Genomic DNA, 25,073 nt, shown 5'->3' with positions numbered 1-25,073 from the left:
GATATTTACTTTAACATGATTTTTACTTTATTTATAAATCTAAATGTATATATGTATGCGTGTTATTAAATTTTACAAATCATACAAAATATATAGTCAAATACAAAAACCAGATGCGCTTTTCTGATAACTTGGCTGTCGTCAGGGCGATTCAATCTATATTACAAAAATGAAAACTGGGAAATTGGAAAACAAATAAAGGAAGCAAATGAGAGAATAAGTCTCAATACATGCAAATAATCATATGAGAGCCGTTAATTTTATTTATATGTATAAATTTACTGAGTAATAAATCTTCATCGTGTTATCATTTGACGTGAGATTATTTTTTTAAGTAATGTATATATTATATATTTTCATTGGGTTGTTGTTTTTGGACATGTGCCATTTTCAATTTAAGCTGACTGCTACACATAATTCTTTCTCTAGTTTTGAAAATACCAATGATTGGGTAATGACTTCATTATGGCGACAGTTGTATCAACAATACATCAATAATAATCAGTTTACGTTTTTTTAGCGTGCATGAGAAATGTTTTTGACGTTAACTTGCTTATTTCGAAGTATTTCATTTTTCTTGCACATTTCCATTAAATATGGTGGATATATTTTATAGTTGATTGTTTGGATGTTTGCTTATTCTATATATGATGTTAGTTTTTTAACTCTATTTGTAGATATTTAGAAATTCTTTGACATTTAAAACAACTAAATATGTATTTTACTACCTACTTCATTTTATAGTAAAAATGAATGTGCCATACGATGAAAAAAAAACGGTGTCAAAGACGGCTAGGGAAAGAAAATCGATGATAATTTTGGCGAGGTCAAGCACTAGCCATCATTTACTTGGTCGGTACTCCTCTTAATTTTTTAAGAAGCCTCAAGAAGGTTATAATTTATTTTTATAATGTTTATAGCCGGACTCAAACGACTTGTGTACTTGACAAACATTTGTTATTGGTATATACCGTATGATAAAAAAATGGCGCCAGCGATGACTATGAAATGATATCGCTGTCATTTTCTATTTAAATTTATATGGGAAATGTCATCGATTGTCATTTCCCACATTACCACTTCCCACGTTACCATGTGGTAGACCAAGATTGGATCCTGCTAGACCAAGATCAAGACTACGTCTTACAAGATCAAGGGGGTTGATCTTGGTCTTGCATTGCTCATCATTAAGAGCAGATAGTAGAGAACAAAAATCACAGTTAAAAACAAACCTATATATGTGTATTTTCTGTATTTATATAGTACCTAAAACCAAGCCAATTAGTTTCTAACAAGTTTAAAGATAAAAATAAAATACCTTCAGTTGTAAATTACCAGGAACTGTGTTATTTAATGCATTTTACTGTACCAGAGAACGGAAGTACTGATATAACAGTAATACGTTTCCCTTTTCGTGCAATTTCATATCAGAAAGGAATAAGCTCGGAAAAAAGTAACTATATATCTAATTAATATGTCGGACCGGATCACTTCATACATCCTTATTTGATATTAATTGACAAGTAGTAAATATAATGATTGACATACTTATTAAAGATCAGTGATTCAATAGTAATAACGAAATAATTATTACTCGAATTATTATAAAAAAATGACATTATTAAAAAAACTTTTATTAACGGTCAGTACTTTCATTCCCGGTTATGCTAAATTTAATCATAATTAGTCGTAAACATGGCTTAATCAGAGCTGTGGTTTAAACATCGGTTATTAATTTAACCATGATTAGAGAAGCTTAACATGCAAGGAAACATATTTTTCGTATATAGTTTTTTAGTTTTCTTTCTTTACGTTTAGTTTATGATTTTAGCAGAGCTCGATGATATTTTGTGAAGCCGAAAACTCTACAAGTTATTATAAAATACTTCATAAAAGATCGAAAAAACTATTTTGAATTACGCGACGACGCAGAATTTGATTGAAAACGTAGTTTTAATGAAATAAATTTACAGAATATTGAAAGCTTTACTTCAATCGGAAATGCCACACTAACCAATACGTATAAAAAAAATTTGAGTCGTAGAAATGCTAACGTATTTTTAGTACCATGAAATATCAAGCTCCTTATTTTATTTTACTACTTACAGCGTCTGTTTTTAATTGTATATGTATCTTTCCAAATATATACCTATATGTTTCATTAACAATTCTATCTCAGTATGGGTAAAGTTTGTCGATCTCTCTATGTAATGCAACACACGTATCTTCATCATTATTTTTAGCCTATTAAACCATTTCCAATTATGGTGTGGCCTCCCTCACATATTCTCTTTGTATTTGGTCCCATTGTTGTCTATTGTTGGCTATGCGGGCCCAAGTTATTCCTGCTTATTTCCTAATATCATGGTTCCATCTCAGGTTCGGTCTTCTTCTAGATCTCTTAATTCCTCGTGGGTACCATGCTGTAATTTTTGTGGTCCATCTGTTGTCCGTTCTTCTTGCCAGGTGTCCTGCTCATTGCCATTTGAGGGATTTGAGTCTGTGGATGACATCTATTACCTGGGTCTTTTGTCGTATCCACGTTATTCCCAGCATATTTCGTTCCATTGAGCGTTGTGCGACCTGCAGTTTCCTTATGATGTCCGTTTTAAGTGTCTAGGTATCGCATGCATATGTCATGACTGGTAGTAACTGTTGGCACTATTTAAATGCACATACAACGGCATATCACGTTGTATTTGCATTTAAATAATAAATATGCGTTTATCTCTTTCTTCATAATTTAACAAAGATATGATGCAGTCAAAACAGTGAAATGATAAATCTCACTTTTGTTAATGCGTCTGTTGAGATATTTATGAAAGTGGAGTGTTTACTGAACAAATACCTTTGCCATAATATAGTACATTTTAACGGTTCAATTTTTAATGCACCTGCATTCGCTCGTTTTCAGAAATTTCCAATCTGCATTCGTGTCATAAGTAATTTCCGTGCTTATGAATATTTTGAGAGGAGCTGTTTTGCAGATTTTATTTCATTTCTCATTTTACAAGTTTCGGCTTTTGAACTTTGGAATATTGAAACTTTCAACTTTCTAGAGCTTGAAGTTTATTAATATGATACTAATAGTTCTGTAGTTTACATGTCATTTTTTATTGTGCTTAATGGTTATCAGCGGCTGCTGCTTGAATTTCGATGTACAGGGTGTGCCATTTTCAGGGTGTGTTTTACAGGGCTTCTCGCTCAGAAGTAGAGGTACAAAGATGCGGTTTTCACATTACTGTGCTACTTTTTATGAAACTAAAGATTTGTGCTATCCTTCTTGTTTTTAAATACAGGGCGAATGTTGCATTTTTTGACCCCCTTCGTATCTCGGTTAATTTTTAACTTATCGAAAAGATGAAAACCGAGTCCCATATAGTTTTTCACGTCGAATACAGTGGCGTAACTAGATTTTTGCTGGGAGTTGTCCTTTTTGCAATCTAACCCAAACTAAAAATGTATGGTAACTGCTGCTGAGTTGTATGAGTTGTATTTACACGTTTACACACGTTTTATTTAGACGAAAATTAAAGGTTAGAATGATACAGTTTCGGCAGAACTGGAACCTGGATGTAGGTTCATGAAGCCCATGGGTCCATGAAGCTTGATGTAACTCCGGACCCGACTCTTTTAAAATACCGGATCTAACTATCTCTAATTACAACTGGATTCTGTGTTTTTTTATTTATTTATTTAAATTGCATGTTAACATCACTTTTTCACATTTAGATGACCATATTTTTTTTAGGTCTGGTTATAACAAATGCTTCAGTACAGTTAGAACTAAGCTGTATTTACTTTAACATAAAAGGATGAAGTTAAAAAACATTTAACTACATGCGACTATACAAACCTGTAGTGCATTCAAGAAAATGTCTAATACGGATAAATAGAGTATAGCATAAGTGTATCTTTACGGAAAACTTGCACCAGTACGCGTACTTAAAATGTTTTAATATTTTACCGTAGCCTAAGCTCCATTGAACCGCTCGGGGCTTTTAACCTGCTTGTCAATTTAACTTAGTTGTGAGAAAGAAACGACGGACAAGGTTTGAAATATAAATGAATAGAAAGAAACGATCGAAATTATGCCAGTATATATTATAATGTATAGTTAGTTGTAGCTAGTATTGTTGTTAGTACTAAAACTTTTTTAATGGTTTAAACTAATATTTTCTAATTACTCTTTTTTAGTTTGCATTTAACACTCCTCTAGTATATTCAGGAGCGAAGAGTTAATTTCGTTACTTAGCTTTCACATCCTTATAAGAACCTGATAGTTTACTTTAACTGTATTTAGTTCAGTCGCCTTATTGACCTTTGATTTAAATGGATAGATACTTTTGACATTCTATATAAGGGAAATACTACAAATTTTACTATTATCTCAGTATGATAGATTATTTTCGTCCTTTTAATAAATGGATGTCTTACTACTAATTACTATTTAATATCTACCTGTTTAGTATTTATACAGGGTGTTTCAAAAAACATGTGCCGTCTCTCATATCAACACAGGTCAGATGCTTTGTTTCGTAGCTACAGGGTGTTAAAGTTTTAATAATTTTTCGATTTATTATAATTTTTTTCCAATTAATTTTAGTGATTTGAATGAAATTTTGAGGGTAAAAACTACTATCAGTGCTGCATATTTTAATGCTAAAAAAGTGTCGATAAATTCATTAAGTCCCTGGTGAATATGGCGACACTTTTTAGCCTTAAAATATGTCGCATTTATAGTAACTTTTACCCTCAAAATTTCATTCGAAACGCTAAAAGTACTTCGAAAAAAATTATAATAAAGCGAAAAAATATTAAGAATTTAACACCCTGTAGCTAGGAAATAAGGCAGAACCGGACCTATGTTGATATGAAAAATAAAACTTATTTTAACGTGAGGAATCTCCCCACGAGAGATGGCACATGTTTGAAACACCCTGTAGGCGAATTGTCAGAAACTGCATTTTAGCAAATATATTATCTCTCAAAAGATGCTAGTACTAACATAGTAGTATCTTTTTTATACACTTTATATTTTTTATTGCGTTTTTAATATACTTTTTGGTATACACTGTTCATTTACTGCCGCAAAAGGTTCGCAAAAGATTGAATAAAATGAAAAGTTCCTATCAAAAACGAAAAAAGTTAGCATCTACTAAGTAAGTACCTAAAATACCTTTTCTGCTCCTTTTGCCATCTATTGAACTTGGTCCTTCTTTCGCTAAACAGATTTTGCATTTAATATACTTTAATTGACTTTATCTTTCCCAAAATTCACGATAAACCTTGCTCGCAGTATGCATAAATTACTTTATACAAAACAACAAGAGCTAAAAATACTGGCATGTCCTAACCAAGGCTCTTAAACTTATTAAAACACTTGTCTCATCTATTCGTACTGTAATGCAATTGCACGTAATTGAAGCTTTCACACGACATCACGATCGGGGAAACTTCAACGGAGCGAAATTCGAAACTTTCGACCCAACTTCTCCCTTTCTAAACTACTCTCAACGGTAATTTGTTGATTTTTGTTCCGCTTCGAAAGTTTTAAGTAACAATCCACGTCGAAATTAAAAATTGTTTATCGCGAGAAGGAATTTGCTGGTGCAGTTGTAAAATTAAATTCTATCCGATTTAATTAAGTTAAACAGAAAACAGAAATTAATCTTGAACTTTCAAAAAAGATTCAGTTACCCAGGAGACCAACAAAATAATAATAAAAATATGTAATGATGATAATTATACGAAATCCAAAACCCCAAACCAAAGGCACAATACACAATGCAGAGTCCGGCAATAGTGTGTCGGGCATCTGTAGCTCCTACAATAAAAAACTTGATAAAGTATGTTCTAGGATGTATTGATTAATGGAATCTGCTGTAAATCGTCTATACTGCTGTAAATCGTAATCGTAAATCATACAGGGTGTTCAAAATTCGACGCCAAACTTTCTAAAATATAAAATAATTTTTCTTTGTTTTTTTTTTAAATGGAACAACCCTCTATAAAATGTTTTTATTAGACGGAGATTTAAAAAAGAACAATTTTTGTATAAGTATTTCAAAATTTTTAATGGTTTCGCAGATACACGTATTATTTCATATGGCTTTTTCAACGGTAAAATACCAGAGAAAAATTATTGGGTGGCTTTGATAAAAATTTACTATGGAAAATGCCATATGAAATATAAAACCGCGAATATCTCCGAAACCGTTAAAAATTTTGAAATACTCTAAATACAAAAAATGTTCATTTTTTTAAAACATTTCATTTAAAAAAAAGAAAGAAGAAATATTTCATATTTTAGAAAGTTTGGCGTAGAATTTTGAACATCCTGTATGATGTAATAGTCGATGTCCATTTCCAAGCCAACTGGATGCCGTCTTTTTCCATTAATCGGTATAATACGGTGAGGAACATGCATTGTAATTTATTTTGATGATTGTTTATTTTAATGTAAACTGATGACACGCATTGTATGTAGAGTAATAAGGGTTTCTCGGTAACTCACTTTCGTCGAATATTTCTGCGTAGTATTCTTAACTATTTTAATTTTATATATTTTTTTGTAATTCTATTTATAATGGGAGGTTGTTCTACTTTCCAGAAACTATTATACATACAAGATAAAACAAATATATGTTTTTTAGTATACATTTGCTTGGCTATGATTCAAAACTAAAGCGTTTTATAACAAGGAAATTTAAAGAAAATTTGAACAGCGTTGTAACAGTATTTATAGTTAAGCGAGTATAGGTTAACTGAGGGGGGAACATTTCAATAAAATTACCATGTTTTAAAGCATGATAACATAATAGTTATTTCTGTATCAAGGGAATTATAAGGGTGTTATTTACCGGGGGCCAATAATAATAATTGCCCGAGGTTGTTAACACTTTATAATTCCCGTGGGACATAGGTAATTTTATTTCTTACTGAATTTAGTATTATTTTGTCGTATTTTAAAACGACACAAATGTTGCATTTCTTAATTTTCCGGTACATTTCTAGTAACACTGCTGGTATAGCAAGCCTTTTTTACTAGTGTATTAAATAATCTGCTTATAAATTGACGGTTGTTGTCTCGAGCTCAGTTTTTTGTCAAAGAAGCGCTTTTAGCACGAATTCCGCACACGTTCTAGTACGTTTCCATTAAAATGGAGGGAATATTAAAAAAGCTGAAGAAGCACAATATAAGCGTTACTTCCACCTAAAAACGAGTCCATTTACCAAAAGGATTATAAAAAATTCCTTTAATGGTTTGGACAGGAAAATATTGTGGCACGTTAAAATGTTTTCTTGTATATTTATTTCATCTGACATTAATGATGTAAATAAATTATTAGAGCAGTTAGATGAGTATCCATTTTCATTTTATATTGTTTACTCAAAATCTCTATTGTATTTCATGGTCGTTACTTATAAAAGGTAGAGGGAATTATGACATCTTAATTCTCGTTAATGATATTCCAAGAGAGTTATGACTATCTATTATATGCGATATAAGTTTATATTAATTCAGTAAGAAGTAAATGTGTTTTATCATTAAAATATATAGATTTTTTTGTATTTGGTATTTAATATATTTTTTTTTGTTTCAGCCTGAAAAACTAAATGTCCACAAAAATGACTCGGAAAGTTGGGACTATACGGTTTCATTATGTAAGTATTTTTGTATATACTAAAGGCCTCAAAGACGGCTGGGGAATGACAATCGATGATAATTTTGACGTCATTTAATTAAAATTTACATAAAAATTGTCAAAAATTAATACTAATTATGGAGAGACACAAATCTGTTTCCAAAATTTTTTTTTTATTTTATACTACACCATTTAAAAATTATTTTTACTCTAAGCTCTAAGCGCCACAAAAAATAAAGAAGAGTACAAATAAATAACGTTTAGGGCTTGACCTCGTCAAAATTATAATCGATTGCCATTCTCCAGACGTAGGTTTTTTCCGATTGTCTGGCATTTTGTCCTTATGTGCATATTAACATTTTTATGTCAATTTAAAATTGTTGTGTCTTCTGAACCAACAATAGAGTTTTAAGCTAGGGATAAAGATTTTTAACTATCAGCACTGCGAGGGTAACCACAAGGGTAACTCAAAAATTGTGTTAGCGTTTGATTCTTGTTTAATTTCGAAATAATTTTTTAGTTTAGAGTTTTTGGACTGGTTTATTTTATTTTAAGTTGGGAAACTATATGGAAATTTGGTCGCGAATTTACCAATATTAAATACCCCATATATATTATACAGGGTGAGTTTCCTACGATGTTCTCTATGGGTATCTCGGAAACTACTGGAGATAGAGTGTCGGTTAAATGGGGAAAGAATTGCAGTTTTGTGGGGTCATAAATATGCGCCTTTCAGATTTTTGAAAAAGTTCATGGCTTACTAGATATTCCGCAAAAAACAAATTTCGGCTATTTTAAAAATTGTCCCTAATTCCATTGTAAGCTATTTTAGACAAAAAGTTTTCAGATAAAAGTTGTAGATAATTACACCCTTAATGAGATTGTGTCCTCCGTTTTTTTCTACAGCCTGTCATTTTTGACATATGACACAAACATATGTTTTTTTTTAAATAGAAACTATAGATGGCCATGATTTCATAAAAAGCGCCATTTTTTAAGCTTTTTAGTGATATAGGCTATAATATCTTTTCTTCGAAAAATTACTGAGTTATAGCCAATTCTTATCATTTTTAAACAATTTCACTTAGTTAGCCATGGAAACAAGTTCAATCGCCGTTGCTCTCAGAAATGTGAAGCAGCCACATCCAAACTTTATAAATTAAAATAAACAAAAATTGTAAATATGAATTTTTCAAATGAAGAAAAACGTGTAGATACTCGCGCATCAATAGAGTGGTTCCAACATGACTTTCATTATGACACACCACCCCCCACCCCCCATAATGAAAGAAATGTTAACAATTATTTATATCATAATTATACAAACGCAGGGATAGGAAGAGGTGGACTAATTGCATGGGCCTCCTCTATCACCTGATCATTTTAAAAAAATTTATGCGGTACTATAGTTTACAATAAGGTTTACAAAAGAACTTATGAATTAAGAGAGGCACTCGAAGTGGTGGCACGAGAAAAGTTTAATTAAGTCGACCGGTCCTTCTGTGAGAATAGATAGTACAACTTAACAAGTATAGCTAGAGACGTGAGAAATATAAAATATCACGCGACCGGTGCTATCCCCAAGTCTCTTCCTATATTTGTACAACTGTAATTCAGTTTTAAAAAGATGCAACTCAAAACAATGGCGGATTTTTTGAACATTTTCTAAAATAACTTAAAATGTATGTAGTGATATTATTTTTTTAAGTTTTAGTTTGTGTAATGTAAATTGTAAAGAACCGTTTAGTAATATATTCTGAGTTTTTATAAGTTATAAATCATAACAGAATAAGAATACCATGCAATCTAAGTGAAATTAGCCAAGAAAGATAAGAATTAGCTATAACTAAATTTAACTTTTCCTAACATGTCTTAAAAACCGTTCTCTAAAAAACGTAACAGTCACCGGTCAACGTATCCTCGAAAATGTATGGTCAAGAAAAGTTGAACCAATAATCCTACACGCTGGTCTTCATTTGAAAAATTCATATTTACAATTTTTGTTTATTTTAATTTACAAAGTTGAATCTGACAGCTTCACATTTATGAGAGCAAAGACGATTAAACTTGTTTCCATGGCTTACTCAGTGAAATTGTTTAAAAATGATAAGAATTGGCTATAACTCAGTAATTTTTCGAAGAAAACACGTTATAGCTTATATCGCTGAAAAGCTCAAAAAATGGCGCTTTTTATGAAGTCACGGCCAGCTATGGTTTCTATTTAAAAAAAACATATGTTTGTGTCATATGTCAAAAATGACAGACTTTAGAAAAAAACCGAGGACACAGTCTCATTAAGGATGTGATTATCTACAACTTTTATCTGAAAACTTTTTGTCTAAAATAGCTTATTAGGCACAATTTTTAAAATAGCCGAAATTTGTTTTTTTTCGAAATATCTAGTAAGCCATGAACTTTTTCAAAAATCTGAAAGGCGCATATTTATGACCCCACAAAACTGCAATTCCTTCCCCCTTTAACCGACTCTCTATCTCCGGTAGTTTCCGAGATACCCATAGAGAACATCGTAGAAAACTCACCCTGTATATAACTCTCTGCAGTACTATTATAACAACTATGAAATTTTTAAATTTAGAATTTATATCCTTTAAGCTCCATTCGGAACCTCGAAATTAGTGGAATAAATTAGCGGTTTCAATTATCGTTGAAGTTTGTTCCTCTAATTTTAATCTAAGCATTCAAAACGTCAAAATTAGTGGTAGTAATTTTCAATTAGAAAAAGTTAACAAACTTTTAACTTTTGCTATTAATTTTACTTTCACTCAGTAGTTTAATACAGGTATGAACGGAAAGTTATTATTCTTCAATTTTAGAACATAAATTGCTATGAACTTTTTTTTACTTGTTTTTATCTGAAGAATATGCTGCTGAAGTTTCCCGAATACAATTCGGACCACCCTGTATATGGATATGGATACAACTGACTACCGCAAGATGTTGCTAGGATATTCTATTAGTTTTAATTGTATTTTTTACACATCGGAATGATCGTAAACTCTAAAGTATAATTGAAACTACTAATTTATTCCACTAATTTCGAGGTTCTGAATGAAGCTTTGGGTCTGTCAATAATGTAATTTTGTTTTCGTGTAAATGCTTTCACATAAGAGCTTTTTTCTTCATATCGATTATTCTGTTTGGTCTTGTGTAATATAGGAAACCATATAATTTTGTTTGCTTTCAGTGTTTTTCCAGACCACCCTTTTATAGTAATATGAAATATTGAAATCGGCTCTTCGGTTTGTTTACCACACACGGTTTTAAGTAATTGAAGGAAAAAAATGTCTTCAACTGAATAAATTTAGGTTACTACTTATTTTCCTATTCCTTTTTAATATTTAAAGTAAATAAGGTTAACGATTTAAGATAACGATCCACTAGTTTTTTAAGTTAAAAATAAGAAATTAAATCAATGACTAGATTTAATTTGGAATTATTCAATATTAAAATAATTGTAAATTGATTTTTTGGGACTTATATATCGTAAGTATACTTAATATTTCATTAGGAAACATATTTAGAAAGAATTTTTAAGTAAGTGTTATAAATAATTCACATAAATAACGAACTAAGGCGGGTTAAGTACGCTACCCTAACGAAGAGGTAATTTACTATCTACTAATTATACTAGATATATTATACCTTACTTTGGATTTAACGATATCTATAACTTAGGTAGTTATTTATTTATTGTAGTATAGTGACTATCTGTCCAAATGACCCCAATTTCTAGATGATAATAGAGTAGATATACAATATACAGAGTTTTTCACAAAAAAGTTTGAGGTTTTTTAAGTTTTAATTAGGATACATATCTGAAGGTTAGGAATATTTTAAGGTGTTTTAAATATTTTATATGTTTTAAGCGTGAATCTAGGTTAGGAATCTTGTATATTATCTATGGCTATATGTATTGTATTGTAAAAGGTACTAAGGGCTGTAGTTTTTACAGATCACAAATAATAAGTGTTCTTCTGTCCGAAAATATTGAAATTTGGACTATAGCTTCATTCAAAACGTCGCAATTAGTGGAATAAATTAGTGGTTTCAATTACACTTTATACTTTTTAGTTTACGATCAGTCACAATGTCTAAAAAACACAATTAAAACTATTAAAATATCTTAGCAATATTCGCCCTAGAAGCTTGCGGTAATCATTTGTATCCATAGAGAAAGCCTAATATTTTGCATATACAACAATCAACTTTTGATTTCTCACCACAATTTCTCTTGACGGAAGATAATCAAAAGCCAAAATGACATTTCTCGCAAATTTTGAAGTATAATCAGTGGAAAAGTTGAAAGTTTGAAAACTTTTTCTACGAATTGAAAATGTTTACCACTAATTTTGACGTTCTGTATGTATGCTTACATTCAAATTAAAGGAACTAACTTATACGCTAATTCAAACCACTAATTTGGAGGTTCTGAATGAAGCTTATAAGTTACTAAGTGAATACAAAATTTAATATGTTCCTGTACATCACTAATGAAAATGTACCTTGTATTGTATATGCACCTTGTATATCATTAATGAAAACGTTTTATTAGCTAATTTTGATAAATCTTGTTTTTATATTAAAAACTACACCATTTTTAAGTTGTTTAACACTCCTATTTTGGTTTAAAGTCTATTAATTTCATGATTTTAGTTAGTATACTACCGTATGATCGAAAATAAACGGTGTCAGCGATGATCAAATTTGTATAACTGTAAACATAACTTCTGACAAGCAGTGTCCGTTTCGGTTTAACGCAGAAGTGTTTACAAAAAATAACTATTATTTTGTAGATTTTCTTCCAGTGCAGTGGCGAAATACAAAAAAAAGGATTTTTTTGGAGAGATGAATCCGCCACATAGGTATATACATTTTTTATATGGAAAATGTCATCGATCGTCATTTCCCAGCCAACTGGACGCCGTTTTTTTCGATCATACGGTATAACTATTGACGTAAGACGATATACATATCTGTTAATGTCTAATTGTGATATACAAACTTGTGACATAATTTATGAACTTTAAATTCGCTCAAGCTTTTTTTTATATTAAGCACATTTACCTGTCCATTTCAAGTTTACCCTTTAACGTCGAACTCTGAAGTTTGACCCAGTTCTAATGGATATCACGTGTGGCACCGCGCTGGTTCCACAAGTGTTTTGGTCTCTGGGGCAAATTAAACCGATGTCTCTTCCGCCCTAGACTTGAGGCATGCAACTTGCAAGTCGACCACCCCTAATTCGTGGCCAATTTAATTAATCGAACTCCTTTTTGAGACAATTTGCATGGATTAGGCCGAGGGATCGGGTGGATGTGTGTTTAGTGCGAAGAAATGTCGGTAAATGGATTGCTTTATTAGGGTTTAGGATTTTGCGTAACGTTTTAGCAAGGGGTTTTGGTTGAATTAGGTTATACTGATGATTCGATCAAGCTTAAAAAACTTTATGTGTTTCCAATACGTATTTTTTCAGTAGTAATTCAAATTCGAAAATTACTTTAGACACGACGAAAACAGTTATTAAGCTCTAATTTAATGATAAATTGGTAATTAATTGATATCCCGATCCCTAAAGTAATCTCACAATTTTGTTAAAGTATGTTAGTACATTTAATTGAGATATTGGCAGTTTTTTTCCAACTATTAAACTGTTGAAAATACTACTGGGATCATTTTTATGTAAAATTAACATTGGCTATCGCGACCTCGACATGGCAAATCGACAACGAAACAGTGATATCGCTTGAAGTAACATAATACCTTACGTTACATATATAATAAAGGTCTGTTCCCAGAAGAATCCCTGACTAGTCAGCGCGTTTCTTATTGGTTGAAATGCGTAGAAACCTGACTAACTATCAGGTTTCTACGCATTCTAACGAATGAGAAACGTGCTGACTAGTCAGGGGTTCTTCTGGGAACAGACCTTAAGACGTATACGTATCTTAGTAGAGAATGGTTCGCGTAATAATTAAGATTAATTTGTGTGTATTCTTAATGTTTGGCAAATGAATAGTTTTGCTGGATGATTAATAATTTGTGTATATTCTAATTGTTTGGCAATCCTTACTAATATTATAAACGCGAAAGTTTGTTTGGATGTATGGATGTATAGATCTTTGTTACTCTTTCACGCAAAAACTACTGAATGGATTTTAATGAAAATTTACAATAATATAGTTTATACACCAGAATAACACATAGGCTATAAATTACGGGTAGTTCAGTACTGCGGTAGTTCGTAGTTCGTTAGTTCGGTAGTTCGGCTGTTCGGTTTAAATATTTCAAAACATAAATATGAAGGAAATCTGATAAAAAAAGAAAATCGGACGATGTCAGTCAAAGCGTCTGAAAAAAACGTCACAAAATCTAACGATATAAATCAAAAGGAGGAAGAGGTTTCGCTGATAAATAATAACAGTTTGACAAAAAAGAGAAAAGGAAAGTTAAAGAATTCTTCTATAACAAACGCAGAAAAATGTCGTAATTATAGGCAACTTAAACTACAGGCATACTCTACGAACAACTAAATATTCGTTAGTGTTACAAAAGAAATCAGAAAATTGTGTTATATATTTGTGTTTTAATACCGTTTTTTATATGTTTGTTGTTAGGTTTCTAGTTAAATGGCGGCAACACTATATGGCTTTTCTTTATTTTTTCCAGTGACTTACACAGGAATAATATTCGTGATATTGTCCTTTATTGTTCAACCAAGTTATGTCCAAATTAAAATACAAGAGAAAGGAAAATACACATAAAAAAATAAATTCAAACAAAAAGTAATCATATACAGAAAGTTTGAAGCTTTTTAGATTTACCTCATTAAGTAATAAATGTAATCAGGTAGTAATTGTTAATTTTGAAGTATGATTTCAAATAATGCTATTTTAACAGAAAGTCAACGGTTTATAAAACGAGTAGACGTCTCTGTTAAAAAAAAAATAAAATGTTCTTGAAGAGTTGTATATTAAAATATTTTAAACAGTTTTTTCTTTGTTCCTTGTATTTTTTTGCATTCGAAGATATACCTCCTGAAACGTTAATTACCAAAAGCTTGTTTCAAATCTTATATACTACAGAGTTATAAATACAACTTCACTGTTAAAGTTGAAGAATCGCATAATTATTGGCTACAACTGTTTAAATATTAATACAAATACAAATATCTAACACTAATTTTGTAATACTATACGATAATTGATTACAATGCGTTGTTTTTCCGGTACCGAATATTTGAAATTACCAAATAAATAAATTATTTAAAATTCTGGAAATGATAATTGTTGTAGGAAAATTCTACATAATCGAAAAAGCCGACCACAACGAACATTTTCCGGTACGGTAATTAAATAATGACTCCATGCATAGATAATAATTCGGCATTATAACCGAAGGTAGTAAATTATCGGTAAAAGCGGAATAAAGTTATAATTAAACTGTCCGTTTTGGCGCGAATAGAGAGACATTTTGAACGGTAGAGATAATTTTCATGCGCACTCTAAATTCGGATTAACTCCGCGGAAAATGGTACGTCATTTACGCTCAGAACTATGTGGTTTAGTCGCTTATTATTATTCACCGTATATTCATTAAATTTTCCATAAGAAAGGGAGAAATTAAACAATTACTTGATAGATTAATAAATAAATAATATACAGGGTGGCGCCTCTCATACCCCGCGGAAGCTCCAAGGAGAACGGTAGGTTATATCGAAATGAAATTTTGGCAGCGTATGTAGGTTAACTGAAAGCATTTTATAAAAATATATAGAATTATACAGAGTGTCCCCCAAAAAAGTTACACATCAAAGTTGTGTTTTTTCTATTGGAACACCCTATATATTAATTGATTTTCGGATTTTAGGAAAAAAATAAAGGCGAGTTTTATTAATGAAGCATATACCTAAAATCTAAGGATTTTGACATATTTCACATTTTGTGAAAATGAAGAGTAAATTTTAAATTTCGATAACAGCTAACTAAATTTTAGTTGACCTTGTATAGCCTTATATTTAATTACAGTAACCATTGTATGTTAAACCAAATTGAAATTTGACCCAAAAAGTTATACAGGGTGAGACAAAATTAATATGGAACATTAGTCACTTTTAAAAGCAAGTTACTTCTTTATTTTAAATGGAACACCCAGTATATTATTTCGGTGTTCAATGGGGAATTTGTATATCTTATATTATTAAGGTTGCCTACCCCTCAGACAAAGATTTTACTAGATATTTTAATTTTTATGATTTTGCGTCAGCAGATCTTTATTATTTGAAAAAATCTAGGGTGGCTGTGATATACCTTTTGTTAATTTAACAAAAAATAAAGAATGTAGAGTAAAATACTCAACGGTAATAAAAAGATACACGTTTAAAACAGTTAGCTAGATGAAATCAAATGCTCATAATTCTTCCTTTCCTGATAACTGCATAAAATAATTATCTTTTAAAAGGATCTTTTCATTTTAACAGGTATATGATGAATGTGTAGTTCTATCTGGAAACGCAGTTACAATAATTTTTCTCATGTTGTCGACAATAGTTGGTCGAGTTCTGTAACACTGTCTTTAACATATTCTCATAAAAAATCCAGATAAAATCAGGAGCAATTAAGTATTCTATTAATTGGTGAATGCACACTGCATTCACCAGCTAATAGAATCATATCAATTCTCTCTGAATAAGTTTGCATTTTCGGCAAATTTCTGAGAATTTTTTTTGTTTTAACTGATACAAAATGATAACTTGTTAAAGTTGGAAAAATTAGGCAGCTATGTTGAAGTAACGCCAGACCTATCACTGCCATCTAGATTTTATCAAATAATAAAGATCTATTCAGATCAAATCATGTAAATGAAAATATCTAGGAAAATCTTGGTTTGAGGGGTAGGCAACCTTAATAGTATTTTGAAGAGACATGAATCCTCCATTGAATATCGGAATGATATACTGAGTGTTCCATTTAAAATAAAAGAGAAACATGCTTTTCAAGGTGACCAATGTTCAATATTAATTTTGTCTCACCCTGTATAACTTTTTGGGTGAAGTTTTAATTTGATTTAAACTACAATAGTTAATTCAACCCTATATTTAGTAGCGATGGGAACTATCGAATGAATTAGACTATCGAATGGTTAATGAATGAATGATTTCAACTATCGAATGGTTTTATTCGAATAAAATCATTCATTCATTTGTATACTAAAGCATATGTGACAACCTCGCCGTGCGACTAAATGGTTATCGTTGAGCCACGATATCGAATGCTTTTGATAAATGAAATTTAGTATTCGTTTGATTTTTGTATGCGTCAGTGCATTATTAGTTCTTCCAAATTTTTATAACTTCGCCGTATAAATACTGTGCTATTTTTGCGTTTATTAAAATAGTTAAAATAAATGAAAAAAACATTGTGTGGTTTTCCGTAATCCGATCTTTCAATTATTTAATTTTATATGGTATATGGTCTATTTTTTAATGGGAAATTTTGAGAAGTAGCAATTTTTAAGAAAGATGAGATGAACTTACAATTAATTTTAAAAATACATATTTGTATTTTAGATGTTTTAATAATATGAATTAGCTGAACTTAATAATCATATTTAAGTAATGTGGTTAAGTAAATGCGGTTATCGAACTCAAACTATGGGGTGAGAAAATTAAAATGAAAGTTTTACACGTGCCAATTTTAAAAAAAAGTTAACGATGTTCGTATTTTGTTTATGCTAATTCTCTTACATGTAGTTTTTTGCGAAGAAATATTTCATTTATTTTTTAAAGTAAATGCCAGTAAAAGTAAATATAATTTTTAAATAGTAATATAAAGCACCTAATATAAATAATTTTGATTTTTAATTTTTTATTTATATTTTCCTTCCATTACACTGCATGCTTAGAAAATTAATAAATGTTTATATTTCATGATTTTAAAATTTGTTGTTAATATAACAAATTAGTTCTGTAATTATTATTATTTAATAAACCAACGTTGCCACACACAAAAAAATTTAGAGACTATATTATTTTTAACAGGATCTAATATAAATAATTTTGACATCTAATTTGTTGTTTATATTTTGCTACTGCTAAAAAATATTTATATTAAATGATTTTAAATTTTGTTGTTAATAGGTATAACAAATTATTACCGTTATTATTATTTATTAAACCAGTCTTTGCTTAAAAACATTAAAAATAATTTTCCTACATCCAAAACAACAAGTATTATTGCAGTGTAACAACAGAATATTAATAAAAAAAATGCAGAATATATAGACATGCCTACTATCCCTAACTAACTAAAGCCAAACAATAATATTCTTTGATAATATCAACTAATACCAAAATATGGCAACAGCGCCCTTCATAATGTATTTTCTGTGTAAATACTAGCACCTTAATAAAAAAAAATAATGTGTCCTTATCTATATCTGACTCCGCAAAAAATCAAAGATGCCGGCTTCTTTCATAGCATTGCCACCGACCGCTGTCGGGTCCCTCGGAAAGAAACCTACGTCGCCGGGCGACAACTAAAATTCAGTTAATATTTTATTATAATCGATCCTGACGAATAAATGAATGAATTTTATAAATGAATGGTTTATGCTGCCGAATTACTAGAATACAATATTTCAAGGCAGATGACGGATCTATTCGATAATTTTTATTCGAATAGTTTTAAATGAATGTTTTCTTACTAACTATCGAATTATTCGAATGAATTGCAACTATCGAATGTTTCGATAGTATTCATTCGATAGTTCCCACTACTAATATTTAGGCTATACCGGGTAAATTCTAATTTCGGTAGCTTTTATTGTAATTTAAAAATTGTTCTTTATTTTTAGAAAATGTTAAATATGTCAAAAACCTTCTCTTATAAATCATATACTTCTCTTATAAATTCATCTTTATCTTTCACCCGGAATCCAAAAATCAATTAATATATAGGGTATTCCATTACAAAAAACACAACTTTGATATGTAACTTTTTTTAAATAGTTTAACACCGTAGATTATAACCTATAAAAGGCGGACCGCCAGCTACAGTTAGAGCGTCTGTACACTGGTCGTCTGCCTTTCGAAGTGGAAGTGTCTCGAACTCCGAGAGCGATTATTTTTTACAGTATTTATTCATACTCCATGTTTACTTATTTCTCCGAAGCTACAATATTTTAGTATTGAAGATACTTCTGGCTGCGTTTATATGGGACCCGTCTTTGAAAAAACGACATGCTAGAAGCGACATGGGTTCAATAACCTGCCTGTCAACACGTATTTAAGTCGATAGAGCCGGCGTTGATGGGCGAATAGGGCAAGGACGTTCGAGTCTGGACCGGCGGATAAATAAAAAATAATAATAGAAAGACGATGTTATTTTAAAAGAAAATATGTCAAGGCATGGATTGTTAGGTACAGTTTGGCTATTTTAATCTAACCATTTCCGTATGAGAAGCAAGGGGCAAATTATACGGGACAGAGCAGAATCAAATAAATAATAAATTTAGACTAATTGCCATATTTTTTTATATGATTATTATTTTTTTAATTAACAACTTAGGACAAAGAAAAAAGGAAACTGTAGAGAGAAACAATCCCTATAACATAGGATACAACATTTTAATGAACAGTGCTTTCCATAAAAACAGTAAAATGAAAAATATACGAAATAATATAAATGTACTGATTTCTTTCGAAAATCGACAGCTATGAAACTATGAACTCTTCCCGGACACAAACGGTACATTGCGAAACAGGAAATTGTAGAGAGAAACAAGCTCTATAACATAGGATACAACATTTTAATGAACAGTGCTTTCCATAAAATCAATAAAATGAAAAATATACGAAGTAATATAAATGTACTGATTTCTTTCGAAAATCGACAACTATGAATCTGTGAACTTTTCCCGGACACAAACGGTACATTGTAAAACAGGAAATTGTAGAAAGAAACAAGCCCTATAACATAGGATACAACATTTTAATGAACAGTGCTTTCCATAAAATCAATAAAATGAAAAATATACGAAATAATATACATGTACTGATTTCTTTCGAAAATCGACAACTCTGAATCTATGAACCCTTCCCGGACACAAACGGTACATTGTGAAACAGGAAATTGTAGAGAGAAACATGCTTTATGACATAGGATACAACATTTTAATGAACAGTGCTTTCCATAAAATCAATAAAATGAAAAATATACGAAATAATATAAATGTACTGATTTCTTTCGAAAATCGACAACGACAAGTGATAGACATTATAATATTTTTAAAATGTGTATTTTTTTAAATTCGACTAACAATAAAATAGTTGAATTTAAAATTGTAAGGAAAGAAAATTAATTATTATGAATTAATAACTGTAGGTAATTATAATACTGGTATAATAATATAGTACTAATAATTATTATTCATATAATTTTCATAAAGTCGGTTATTTTGGAACAAAGCATAAAACCCCCGAATTGCTTCAAGCGATATTTAAAGGATAAAGGGAAAATAGGATTTATTTTTAGGCCGGTTATTTTTAACAAGGATCATCAGATTAAATTAAAATAAAAAAATATGGTTAGTAGTAATATAATTTTTTGTCCAAAATACATTTATTAACGACATTAATTAAAATAAAATCTACTACTTGTTTGAAATACATTTTTCTTCAGAATAATATAAGATTGTAGAATGTAGAAAGGTATGGGAGGGGGGTTAATCACCGCGATTTTACAGATTTATTGTGTCCTCCTTTCTTGAATTATAATTCTTCATACAGTGCAGAGCTGCAACAAGTCAGTTTTAAAAAGACTTAAGTCTTAAGTCTTGAGTCATTTCTAAAATCAAAATAATTTAAATCTTAAGTCAACTTCAACATAAAGTTCAAATGATTTAAGTCTTATGTCTTTGACTTTATTATTGTATAGACTTAATCAATATAACTTTATTTAAGACGTTTTTATCGACTTAAGTCTATATTTTTGAATTAAATCATGATGTTCTGCAAGATAAGTCAGTAAAATGACTTATCAATATAATTACCCTCAAGTCAAGACAACAAGAATTCAATATAAGTACCTTTTTTAAATGTTAGTATTAATTTTCTTGTGTTACCAATTAGGCGATTTGCTTACTAAGTATCATATTATTAATTTATTGTAGGTACAGATGAGTAATTGTACGTAGAATCTAATAAAAATTATTGAATCTAATAATAAAATAGCTTTTTCAAGGACCGATACGTTTGAGACATGTTGGAACCACCGGATTCTTAAGAGTTGTCTAAGGTGTCTCTGTTGCAACTTGTTTAATGCAAAACAAGTGAAAGTAAAAGGGGAAAACAACCAAAAGGGAAAAACCGACGATGAATAAAATACGACGAACCAAATACCATGTTAAAGATGCAAAAATGCATTACTGTATGTGTTATAGATGTTACGAATGCTAAGAGTGCCCTGGGTCGACCGTGTGAGGAATGAACACGTTCTCAGAAGAGCTGGTCTAGAAGAACGTGAACTCTTCGAAATCATCAAGAAGAGGAAAATAGCCTATTTGGGACACATACTACGTGGAGAACGCTATCACTTTCAGCGTCTGATTCTCCAGGGTAAAATAGAGGGGGGCAAAAGGGGAATATGCCGAAAGAAGCTATCCTGGCTGAGAAATATTCGTCATTGGACAGGCATACAGGACTTCCAAGAACTCCAAGTCGCTGCAGTTAATAGAGCCATCTGATGAGGAAGAAAAAGATGAACGTCTACGCAGGAATCTGCACGGCACTTTAAGAAGAAGTATGCGTTATTAATTGGCTATCGTTTGTTATATTCAATTACAATTTAATGTGTGTTTGGGCTCCTTTCACTATGATTCAACTCTCTTTTTTCGAAGTTTCGCTCTTGGCTCGCTCTCGTCTCGCTCTCGTCTCGCCATGTCTGGACTTAAGAGTACTTATGTTTAACTTTCTTTAAGATATTCCTTAATTTCTATGGCACCATTACTAACTCCTATTTCCATAATTAATCTTAAACCAAACTTTTTCTTTTATGTAAAAGCCGGTAAGGTGATTATAGATGTTAAGTATCACAATATCGCATAAAACATAATATTCGGGAACTATAATTTACGTTCGTATGCGGAAATACCTATTTCACCCGATATTTTCTCTGTGGGAAACAAACGGGCCTACTCCCATTTTCATTAGTTATCGTGTCAAAACCTGATTCCAGCCTTCAACGGCTCTATTGTTGCACTCGTGTTCATTTTGTTGGGTGAGTTATAGCTGCTTTTGAGTGTCTATTAAATAGAGAGGCGCGTCTAACGTCATATTTTCCCATTGTAAACCGGCGGATATTATTTTGGTATTACTTTGACATTTATTGAATTTTATACGAACGAAAGACGAACATTTTTCAATTGACGTTTGGTAAATGAAACGGTCGTCGATAGGACGGTGTTTTGGATAAAAATGATATTCGGGAGATATTAAAAATGTAATTCTGCACTTGTCACTATTGTTGTCATCTATTGAATTATGAAATACTTTACGTATTCATGAAAAGTTTTCTGTGACAGGATTTCAACTGTAAATTCTATTCAAAATCTTGTTATATGTTTGTTACAGTTTTCTGTTTTCTTGCTTTCCGTTTTCCATTTGTAATTTTTTATTTTCTTCTTCTTCTTCTTCTTCTTTTATTTATTTGTAGGACTTCTTGGGAGATGTACTGCCAACTGTCTTTCCATCTTTTTGGAGGTCTTCCCGGCTGTCTCTTACCCATGGGTAAGAGAAAAGACTTCAAGAGCTATGCGTGGTAGCTTGTTTTCTTCCATGCGTTTTACGTGTGCGAACCATTGTCTTTTTCTTTGCCTACCCCATCTCACTACGTCCTGTATTCCACATTGTTGTCTGATATTTGTGCTTCTAATTCTGTCTCTTCTAGTCTTCCCCATTATGGTTCTTAAGTTCTTCATTTCAGTGACTCCATTCTTTTGGTTTTGTATGTTTCCTCTCGGATTTCTAAGCCATATTATTGGTCTGATTGAGGTCCACACTATTTGTCTCAGACATCCTGACATAGCCGTTGCTCTGTTTATCTGGCTTCTCAGATCTTTCTCTGGATCATGTTAGTGCGACATATCTATTCCTAGGTATCTGAACTGTGATACTTGCTCAATAATTTTATTTTCTACTACCAGTTTGCATCTTACCGGCTCTTTAGAGAAAGTTAAGCATTTAGTTTTTTCTGTGGAGATAATCATATTTAATTCTCGGCTTACTCGATAGAATTTATGAAGCTATCTCTGCATATCGTCCTCTGTCTCCGCGATAATGGCAGCATCATCAGCGTAACACACCATGCTAACTCTGTTGTGTCCCATTCGATAATCGATATTCATCTTTTCGAGGTCATCTTTTCTATGATGATGTCCATTAAAAGATTGAATAAGAAGGGACTAAGGCTGTCTCCTTGTCTAATGCCTCCTGGTGTTGGTATGTCTCTTGTTAGATTATTACCTGCTTTCACTTGGGTTGTGTTATCGATATTTAGCTTTCTGATGGTTTTCACAATATTATCAGGCACTTTTTTCTCTTTCAATATGTTTATAATGTCAGATAGGCGTACTTTATCGAATGCTTTAGTCAAGTCGATGAAACAGGTATAGGCTGGTGTATTAAACTCTATTGATTGTTCGTTAATTTGTTTAATGATATATACGGCGTATGTAGGTTCGTCTAAAACCTTGTTGTTTGTCCCTATTCGTAATTTGTTCCTCGAGTTTTCCTTTCAAATTTTTAGTGAAGAGTTTCATGGTTGTACTGAGGAGAGTTGCCTCTGTAGTTTTCGAGTGTAGTTTTTTGTCCTTTTTTAAATATAGGAATTGTGACGCTTTTGTGCCATTCTTGAGGAGTTTCTGATGTTTCGAGAATCTTGTTAAATAACAATCTTAGATATTTTAAATTTGAAAAATTTGAAATTTTATAAATATATTTCTTTTATATAAATATTCTTGTTACAGAATGCTATAACAAATTAGTAGTTTTACAGCATTCTAATGTAAACATTAATATAATAATTAATATACAAGGTATGTTAATGTAGCAGCCATCATAGTGTCTTTAGGACCGTTATAGGTTCTAAGGTACTCTTTCGATTATGTTTATTATAAATGTATATTTATTAATAATAAAATATTGAATAAAACAATTGAAGACCATAAGTATGAAAGAGGCTAAGTACCAAAATAACACAACAAATTTATAGGCGTGGTGCATTTCAGTTGATTTCTAAAAATTCCGACCGCATGTTTAATTCCTTTGTCGCAAAATGCCTTGCTCTATATTAAAATGTTCGTTACTTTATATTGCATCTTAAAATGTCGGAAACTGGACGCTTTTATTTCCCTATATTTTCTGCGCCATTCAAAATTTTATTTATTAGGTCGTAATCACATCACTTCGCTGTTATTTGGTCAACACTCCTATAAAGTGGTTTGAGTACCGGTAATTTGGCAGTGGTTTTGTAAATATTTTGTACCGAAAAATGGCCGAATTTGAGGATAATATGATCCTCGCAGTAATTTTGATTGTTATATCTGGTGATTGTTTAGAAACAGTACTTTTTTTGTAATGAATTATAATTCTTGTTAAATATAGGAAATTGAATATGCAGACATGGCTATCCTAAATTAGTGGTTTGGATTTTAACATGCGAGATAATGTTGAAGATATCGTAAGGGAGAGCGCCCACCAAAGTGACGTAGCATAAGACGTTGCACATACAATGATATGACAATAGCGTTGCATGATTTTTCAGGAAGCGCACATATAAGTGATGTGGCAGTGGCGTAAACATGTCGTCCTCAGAGGATGAAGATTTGTTAGCAGTTGTGAACCTAATTAATATGAACCAAAATTATCCAAAGTGTCGCTATTGGTAACCCCTTTTGCAAAAAGAGACAAAGGAACAGTGGATTTAGTGTTTTTAAGGAATTGAATATGGGGGGTATCCGGAAAGATTTCAAGCATTTTATAGAATGAAAAAAGAAACCTTTAATGTGCTAGTTAGAAAAGCGTCAATCAGTGACACAAAACGTATATTGAAGTCCGAATGATCTTTCATTTTACCAAATTCGAGTAACGTGTTAATAGCACGTGGCAAAAAGTAGAACCACTTCTATTTTTGAAGCAGTGGCGTGGCATACTACAACGACAAATGACACATTTCTGACAGCGCTACTTCAGTGTGCGCTGACACACTTATTGTCGTTTGTTCAATTCGACATAACTTTTGCTAGATGCATCTTGCGAGATTACGTGCCACGTCAGATGCACGTCACTTTGGGGTCGCACTCACTGGAAGGCGCGCACCAAGGTGGTAAGTAAGTAGCGTGGCAGCGGCG

General features: G+C 31.3%; 1 protein-coding gene across 3 annotated transcripts in view; it reads left to right on the top strand.

The window, feature by feature from the left end:
• The window catches only part of LOC115882159 (heterogeneous nuclear ribonucleoprotein L), a 356,844-nt gene that overhangs the window by 143,582 nt on the left and 188,189 nt on the right, over positions 1-25,073 (top strand). For all 3 annotated transcript variants that reach the window (XM_030900031.1, XM_030900033.1, XM_030900032.1), the window contains exon 5: positions 7,608-7,668. In XM_030900031.1, the coding sequence (XP_030755891.1) occupies positions 7,608-7,668 (61 nt within the window). The remainder of the gene's footprint in view (positions 1-7,607; positions 7,669-25,073) is intronic.

The sequence above is a fragment of the Sitophilus oryzae genome, unplaced genomic scaffold, assembly GCF_002938485.1.
Source record: "Sitophilus oryzae breed Bouriz unplaced genomic scaffold, Soryzae_2.0 scaffold_177_pilon_pilon, whole genome shotgun sequence".
Classification (NCBI taxonomy): Eukaryota; Metazoa; Arthropoda; class Insecta; order Coleoptera; family Curculionidae; genus Sitophilus; species Sitophilus oryzae.
The sequence above is the reverse complement of the archived record's forward strand: the minus strand, read 5'-3'. Positions and strand labels throughout refer to the sequence as shown.